Source organism: Urtica dioica, chromosome 4 (genome assembly GCF_054948205.1).
Source record: "Urtica dioica subsp. dioica isolate 48M chromosome 4, U.dioica_male_clone48M_v1_H2, whole genome shotgun sequence".
Classification (NCBI taxonomy): Eukaryota; Viridiplantae; Streptophyta; class Magnoliopsida; order Rosales; family Urticaceae; genus Urtica; species Urtica dioica.
Genome location: NC_142759.1, coordinates 4,570,140 through 4,578,922, shown reverse-complemented (window position 1 = coordinate 4,578,922; position 8,783 = coordinate 4,570,140). Strand labels below are relative to the sequence as shown.

General features: G+C 38.4%; 1 protein-coding gene and 1 non-coding gene across 2 annotated transcripts; both read left to right on the top strand.

Annotated features, from left to right (window-relative positions):
• On the top strand, positions 1–7,168 carry PBRP (plant-specific TFIIB-related protein). Its single transcript, XM_089610328.1, has 6 exons — positions 1–624; positions 715–873; positions 1,185–1,664; positions 4,888–5,205; positions 5,444–5,659; positions 6,760–7,168. Exons 1-6 carry the CDS (start codon positions 58–60, stop codon positions 6,832–6,834), a joined length of 1,815 nt encoding a protein of 604 aa, XP_089466454.1. The 5' UTR covers positions 1–57; the 3' UTR covers positions 6,835–7,168.
• A 1,260-nt stretch (positions 7,169–8,428) lies between these two features.
• TRNAE-UUC (transfer RNA glutamic acid (anticodon UUC)) lies at positions 8,429–8,500 on the top strand. Its single transcript has one exon. It is a non-coding gene; the product is annotated as a tRNA-Glu (tRNA).
• Positions 8,501–8,783: the final 283 nt, after the last annotated feature.

Here is an 8,783-nt window from a genome sequence, read left to right as displayed (position 1 = left end):
TGAAGGCAGAAGAAGAAAAAGAAGAAAGGGTTTATCATCGATGTCCAGAAACCCAAAATGAGGTGCCCGTACTGCCCGTCGGGCCAAGCTCGGTCGGCGGCGACGCCCATCGGAAACCGATCGATAAGCGAGTGCGTGTCTTGCGGGCGCGTGGTGGAGGAGCGTCACTCGCAGCCGCACCACCTGTTCCACCTCCGCACCCACGACACCCCTCTCCCCCTCGTCACCGCCGGCCTCCCCTTCCCCCACTCCCGCGGCGGCGCCGACGCCGACGAAGATCCGTTCAGCCCCGCCGGGTTCGTCACGGCGTTCTCGACCCTGTCGCTGGACCAGACCCCCGTGTCGCTCCGAACCTCGCTCCCGTTCTCCGGCCACCTCGCCGAGCTGGAGCGCGCTCTCGAGACTTCCTCCTCCGCCGTGGTCGTCGACGCGCTCCGAGCCTACATGCAGATCATCGACGTGGCGTCAATCCTCGGCCTCGATCGCGACATCTCCGACCACGCCTTTCAGCTCTTCCGCGACTGCTGCTCCGCCACGTGTCTCCGCAACCGCAGCGTCGAGGCCCTCGCCACCGCCGCCCTCGTCCAGGCCATCCGCGAGGCCCAGGAGCCCAGGACTCTCCAGGTTTAGGGCTCACTCGGTCGCTCAATCACTCATAAAGTCAACGCCGTTCGATTTGCTTGATTCTTTCTGTGTGCTCTCTCTCTCTCGCAGGAGATCTCGATCGCGGCGAATGTGCCTCAGAAGGAGATCGGGAAGTACATCAAGATCTTGGGAGAGGCTCTGCAGCTGAGTCAGCCGATCAACAGTAATTCCATTTCTGTTCACATGCCTAGGTTTTGCACTCTGCTTCAGCTCAACAAATCTGCTCAGGTAATTCCTCATTTGCCACTGAATTGATGAGAGAGAGAGAGATTTTTTTTATCTTCTTGACCGAATTTATAAGTAGTAATGTTAGTGATTTGTGTTCGAAATCAAAACCAACCCAGTCAAGAGTGTCTATGGCCATTGTTTCAGTTCAGCAGGTTTCTGCTCTTTTTCCTTTCTTATTTTAAATTTAAAATAACATTATATTTCTAGGAACTCAGTCGAGCAGAGTCGAGGATAAAGTAACAGAATGGCCTCAGCTAACATTTCACAGCTCTTTTTTCTTTCTTATTAATTTTGTTTAAATATATTTGTAGGAACTGGCGACACACATCGGAGAAGTGGTGATAAACAAATGCTTCTGCACTCGGCGGAACCCGATAAGCATATCGGCGGCGGCCATATACCTGGCGTGCCAGCTGGAAGACAAACGCAAGACTCAGGCCGAGATCTGCAAAGTCACGGGACTCACCGAAGTCACTCTCCGCAAAGTCTACAAAGAGCTGCTCGAGAATTGGGACGATCTTCTTCCGTCAAACTACACGCCCGCGGTCCCGCCCGAGCGAGCCTTCCCGACCACGGTCATCTCCTCCGCCCGATCCTCCGCCAAGCCCGACTCCGCCGACCCCGTCCCCCACGGCCTCGATTTGAAGATAGACAAGGACTCCAAGGGACTAACTATCGCCCCTTTGACCGCTGCAAAGACTTCTTCGCTTCCTTTGTTTGCTCAGCCCTCGAAGCTCGCACCGGGCTACACTGAGCTCAAGAGTACCGCCGCTCAAAATGAACGCTCATCATAATACTTCCCCTTTCTCCCAGTTTGGACCTTTCAAATACCAAGGATATGAAAATGTATATTAAAAAAAAAAAAAAAATTCTGTTTGGGATCAAGGGTCTATTTTTATTTATTTGTTTATTTCCGATTTCCAACTTATGCAGGAGAGCCTATGTTGTCTGTAAAACCGACAAAAATGAAAATCCGGTGAATGACTGGAATAGGTATGGCTACACAATTCCTAGCAGTCGGAGGCTTAACAACAGATTCTGAGACAGTGCCAAAAGGCCCAAGTCACTGTCTGATATAGCCCTTCAAAAGATCGAGATTTTAAATTAAAACAAAATGTCGTTAATTCTTTTTCAAAAAAAAGCTCAATACTTCAAATCAGATTAGGATAACTAATCAAACAATTTTTTATTTTTTTTTATGTGTGCTTGATACTTCAAATTAAATAAGAATAACTAAAAATAATACATACAAACTTAATATAAATAGACATAAAGTTTGAAATTGTAATATATATATTGATTGACAAAGTGATTACAGAATCGTAGTGTTGTACAAAAATTAACCGAAAACTAGTTAAATCGATAACCAAAATTTGGTGCTACGTCATCAAACCAAAAATATTCGATTCGGTTAACGGTATCCAATTTGAGATTCGGTTAACGGTATTCAATTTGAGAAATCGATTCAGTTATCGATTCCGCATATTTGATAAATTTGGTTATCGGTTTAGAGTATATAAACTTCTTGGGAAGGGGGGAAAATAATTATACTCTCTCTTGACCTAATTTTTTTTTTTTTCACGATTTCCCTTTCTCTCTCCCGAATTCAGATCGTCTTCTTCGATAAATCTCGTGCTCGGCCAAGCCAGTCAAGCTCGTCCAGCCTAGGTCTCTCTCTCTCTCTCTCTCTCTCTCTCTCTCTCTCTCTCTCTCTCTCTCCTTGACTAACATGTTACAATCATACGGCCAATAATCAGATTAATTATGACATTTTCCAGTTTTGTTTCATATTTTCACTTCTTGAAAAGTCAAAAACTATTTTTAAGAGGATACCAAACATAACCCAAGTATCTCAATCACTGCACCAAATGTATTCACTAGTCGTGAACCTGTGATAGTTAACTTGAAAAAAAATTGTTATGTAGGACGGCACTTCTCTCTCACCAATAGATTAAGACACTAAGTTAAGGAATAAATTGGGAAAATAATTTTAAATATTATAAGCAAAACGTGAATGCATGGTCTTTTAAAAAATTACAGGGAATCAAAAGAGAATCCATGTTCCGAATAATTATTCTCTCTCTGTCTTTAGATCTTATTCACATCGTTGAAAATAGGGAATCCATCTTATTCACCTGCAATACATTGACATATCCTAAGGTTGCATCCTTTATATTTATTTTCTTTTGTATAGCACAATCAGGAGAAAACCCATGAAGAAACATAATGGATATTTTGTTATTGTGCCGAGTCATTCATTTTGTAAACTTCATTTAATAAGAAATTTGACTACATATACGCTAATAAAATAAACTTTGCAATCCATATAAGTTTTGCTGTGTTATAACTTATAACTTATACCTCTAAGGAGAGAGAAAGATTGCAATATTTTGTTTCTTTCCTTCCATAATTTTAGGAGCAAAATAAGTTAGCTTGATGTGACAAAAGTATATAATCAAGTTCATTAGTCAACCTACACCTTTCCGAGTAACCTTATTAGTCAATACTTAGGTGAATGATATTATGATAGTGAACTTGGGAAGTTACTTCCCTTCTCCCACTATCTTGTTTTACTATAATCTGACTTACTTTAATTATGTAATTTGAATCAGGCTTAAAATATTATTTAAAAAATCTAAATATATTCAAAATGCAAACTAAATTTGTTTTTTGTTTTTTTTTTGTTTACTATAGATATAGATATTCTAGTACATCACATAAATAGCAAAAAATCAATAATATATTTACAATATAAAGGCACACTGTTTGAAAGCGTAAAGGGCTGTCATTCGTAAAATATATCTCATTTATTTCAATTTCATTGTATATTGCGAGAAATTCCAGGTAATTTTTTTTACTATAATATTAATATTGATGGTCTTTGTAATTAGGTTCTTAAAAATATGTCATATGTTTTGTGTAAATTTGGATATTCAGTCGAAACAGAAATTATATTTTGACTGAAATTAGAATTTCAATATATAATAGATCAAAAAATTTATTTTTAATAGTGTCGGAATTCTTGCTAAATTAGAACGGAACATATTATTTTGGTTAATGCTAACACAATTTGCATGCAGTCTATCTACATTTTTTTACTGATGTTTTTTCGCTTCTTAATTGGCCTTCTAGAGTGGAAGAAGGTTTTGAATTTTAATGAAAAAAATAACAAATTGATATAGAGAAATATGGTTATCCGAATATCATATTTTCCTAGAATAGCCAAACGCTAAGAATAACTAATTTTATTTATAAAAAAATATTGCGAGATTTAAAGTCTTATATAATTCATCATTTAAAATATTATATTTGTTCAAAGTTCAGTTGAGCTTCATACTCAAACCTTCACAAATGAAATGAGGGTGCGATAGGATAAACACTAGACAAAATTAACTACTAGACCTTAAGCTTTATAAAAGCAAATTACTACGGAAACAAAGACTAAAAAAACAAAGATCTTAAGGGGTTGTCTCTCGCTATCTAGAGTAATTTTAGGCTTTTAGGATAGTATAATAACTGCTTCTAATAATGTCCGCCTCATTTATGATAACACGACTGAGGTTTAGTAAAAAAAAAAAAAAAAAATAACTCTATACTTACACTTCTATTATACTGATATATTATTTTATTTTAAAACAGATCAATTTTACTCTGGCTCGTACATACAAATTTAACGGCCCTTTCTTAATCTGAAAAAAAAAAGAAGGGAAAGAAAAATAAATTTGAGGACCTACAAACGGCGTCGTATAGTGTCGGTAGATGAGACATACGTCAAAATGACAATTAATAGCTTGCCTTTTGGTGCTAAAATCCAAGGGCCAAAATTCTCTGAAATACACCATCACCACCACCAAACTATTTAAACAGCAAATTGCTCTTTCCTTCTCTATCTCTCTCAGGCACACACATCAACCAGATTCGTAGCTTCGAACCTTTTTTGTTTTTCTATTCTATCGTTTATGATGTCATTTCTCTGAAACCAAAACGAGTAAATTGTCGTAATTGAAAAAGTAATTCACGGAGATATATAAACGAAAAATCAGAGCAATCTTCAGGGTTCTCTGCTCGTGTCATTGTCTGTGTTCTGTATCTGATCAGAAAGGAAGAATGAAGGACGATGATGGCTTGCCAACGACGACGTCGAAGAAAGAGAGCTCAGATTCGAACGCCATTGTCAAAGGAAGGTACAAATTCTGGGCTCTCGGCGCGATTTTGCTCCTCGCTCTCTGGTCCATGTTCACCGGGACTGTAACTCTCCGGTGGTCCGCCGGGAACCTCAATCGGATCTCAGACGACTTCGATGCTCCGATTCACGACGATCTCGACGTTCTCGTCAGTCTCTCTCTCTCTCGTAAAGGCATTGCGTTTCCGTTGTTGGATATTAGGGTTTAACTTTCGTAGCTGGAATCGTTGATTTGAGGATTATGCGTGTTTCAATTGTTCAATCTTAGGGCTTATCTCTTGTTTGATGTCTGAGATCCCTGATTTGGACACTGGTGCGATACATTTGTGTTTGAGTCGTCGGATCATGGTTTGTTTATGGCTGAGATATATTATTTTGGTTTCTTAGGAAATGGAGGAGAGAGAGAAGGTGGTGAAGCACATGTGGGACGTGTACACCAACAGTCGTCGGATCAGATTGCCGAGGTTTTGGCAAGAGGCGTTCGAGGCCGCGTACGAGGAACTGACCAGCGACGATCATGATGTCAGGGAAGCTGCCATTTCCGAGATCGCGAAGATGTCCGTGCGCTCGGTCGGTCTCGATCCGCCTCCGCTGCAATCCACGGTTCGTAAATCCCGAGCCGTGTTTGAGAATTTTATTTAATTTTGTCACATTGCATTGTTGATTAACCGTCCATTAGGATTACTGGTAAAATGTGTTTCAGCGTTTCCTTATACATTATGCTAGCGGTTTTAATGCCCTAGAGAGTACTTTTTGGAGGAGTTATGGCTGAGAATTTTCAGAACCGTATCTCTCTCTCTGGCTTTGGGCTTCAGGCTTTAGGTTCTAGTTTCAAATGTTGGTTATATAGGCCATAGTCTAGCTGAAGCTTTTTTTTCCTCTTTTTCCTATGCTATTTTATTTTCTTCCCAAAATAATATCTCAGGTAGCTTAAATTTTGCATAGTGTCTTCTACATTTCATTTCAAATATTTGTTTTCTTGCCATAAGGAAGATTGATTTTTATGCCATCAGTTATCATCGGTGGTTCTCTATAGGTATTTTTTCCTTGCTCACTCGGGCGCTAATGGGTTTTTTTGTTGGGAATAGATGAATGGTCCAAAAATTAAATGACCAGTAGTACTCTTCTTAGATGAACCTGGCTTAGGCAGTAGTACTCTTCTTAACTTCTTGATATGCTCTGTCCTTTTATAGGGCAAGTCGAGGCTAAGTACTTGGATGTAATGTGTATTGGTTTTAAGAAATAGTAACAAGAAGGCCAATGAATTTCTCTAAAGCGTCAGAAGTATGGGACAAACTTCACTTATTTTGTTTCAACTCCTAATACACATCGAACATATAGATCAGCAAATGTGTAGGCACCCATTAATTAGTTTAAATAATAAGTTGAGTTTAGTGCTTATTGCTCAGTTATCAGGTAGTATGTCTTAAACGATCACATCTCCTTCTCATTTTATATTTATACGACCTATGCCTCTACATGTAATCCATAAATTATATTTTCATTAAATACGGTGACAAGTTTGTTTAGAACCAAGGCTTGAACTGTGTTTTGCAGAGCATATATATTTTAGTAACCTTGACCTGTGTTTTGCAGAGCATATTTTCCTGCCCATATTATTATGCCGTCTTATTGCTACGACTTTATAATGATTCCTAACTTTAGTATCTTTGCCCAATGTTCTTCTATGCACATCATATCAGACTGCTCGGGAATTCACCAAGGCATTGAGGCAAGCAGATAGAGGCGGGGAAGTGGCGGCAAAGAATGGTCGATGAGGGTAAGAATATACTAGTTAATTACTTGTCATTTCCACAAAGCACAGCCAGCTTCTCATTTGCGGTGTGGAATTTAAGACTGAGTATTGATGATTGGAAATACACCCAGGCTCCGTATTTTTACAGCTGCCCGGGAAAATTATGTATCTGTAGTTAGGTTCGCATACTATCAAAATTTTGAATGAATGAAGCGATATTACCGTGTGAGGGTAGATTTGTGACAGCATTTCAGAGCATGTGAGTCTTTATGTGCAAAGAATTTTGCTATGGTATATCTATTCTTTTTCAATTAATCAAGGTGATAAATTTCTTTTATCACCCTCAAGTTATCTGTGTTGTGCTTGTGGTCATTATCTTTTTATTTATTTATTTAATAAAGAAATTCCATTCCTAATAAAATGCTACTAATGAGCAAAACACAAGGAAGTAGAAAATCACAATAACTAAACCGACTAGACAAGCCGAAAGTTTCGCCTGAGAACCACCAAGACAACCATGTAGGACTAGGTCTACTCGAGATTTATCGAAGCATCTCCATGTGTCTCTCAGACGGAGATAAACTCCTACATAATCAAGGATGTTATTCACCCGAGCAATACCATCCATATAATATCTTCAACTTTTCATTGGAGGACCACATCCTAAAACTCAACACCTGCTGATTAAGCGATCCTTTGCGGCGGGAGTTCGAAGGCATGAGGTTAAAAAAACGAGCTTCTAAGAAACACAACATAATTAAAACAACGAGTAAAAAGATTACAACTTCTATGACCGCTTTGACCAACAACCTTATTCCAATGTTGTCCCCCACTTTTCTCGTTAATCTAATCTAAACCAAAAACATAGCTTTGGGAGACAGAATATGAAGAGAAAGTGGCCGTCGAAAATTTGCAAAGAGGAGGAGCATCTGAGACCAACACCATTGGATGAGAGATATTGAATCCGAGGTTGACGAGGCCGAATTTTCTTCCAGTGAAGGCGAGCTACCCACGGACGAGGGAGCCACCCAAGTTATATCGCTTTGACCTCACTAAAAAAAATAGATAATGAGATAATTGAAAAACAATGATAGTTGCTCCGCTCCTAAAAATATAATTCTTCCTATCCCTTTATTTTGGTTATGTTTAGCATTCATTCTATACGCAATGGTTTTGTTATAGATCAAATTAGCATGAGTTGCATCAAGCATTAACTTCTGTAAACTATTGATAAACTGTATGATGTTAAATAATATTTATGTTTTTTGTTTAAACTATAATTTTATATTACTTTGCGATGGAAAAGAATACAAAATGTGAATGGTCTTGGATGCTAGTAAATTGTTAGAAACTGTGGCTTGGAAATCAATGTACTCATGGTATATATGCTTGTGTAAACCGAAATTTATCTCTTTCCTAATTATACATAAACTCTTATTTCATCATTAATAAAAGTTCAAACAATATGTTAAAAGAATAGTTTCCCCATTAATATACATTGATGGACTGAAATGTGACTTCTTAAGTAGTCGTGGAAAAGTTTACATTAAAGCCTGCTACGAGAATATTCCGCTTCTCGTTGTGTTAATGTATACAAACTAAACATATTCAACAAATCCGTTGTCGTCCAGCGGTTAGGATATCTGGCTTTCACCCAGGCGACCCGGGTTCGATTCCCGGCAACGGAAATTTTTTCCAATTCACAAATCGGAACTTAAATAATGTCAATAAGCAATCTAACATACATAACATTTTGGCACCATGATTTTATGGCTGTGCAATTTTAATTACTTTTTATGGTTTTATGGATGTGCAATCCCAATGATTTTATATGGTTTGGAAAATATAAATGGTGTTTTAGTTGAATAGCCACAAGAAATAATAAAATAGTATAGATTTGGTTAAAATTAGCAAAACAGGTTGAATTTGTTAAAATTTGAAAGTACAAAGTGTAGATAAATGAATTATATC

Excerpts from the sequence above, each read along its gene's own strand:
- PBRP (XM_089610328.1), top strand. The coding sequence starts at position 58 with ATGAGGTGCCCGTACTGCCCGTCGGGCCAAGCTCGGTCGGCGGCGACG. Across the intron at positions 1,665-4,887 it reads CTCAAAATGAACGCTCATCA|TTCACGGAGATATATAAACG; the intron begins TAATACTTCCCC and ends TTGAAAAAGTAA. Across the intron at positions 5,206-5,443 it reads ACGACGATCTCGACGTTCTC|GAAATGGAGGAGAGAGAGAA; the intron begins GTCAGTCTCTCT and ends TTGGTTTCTTAG.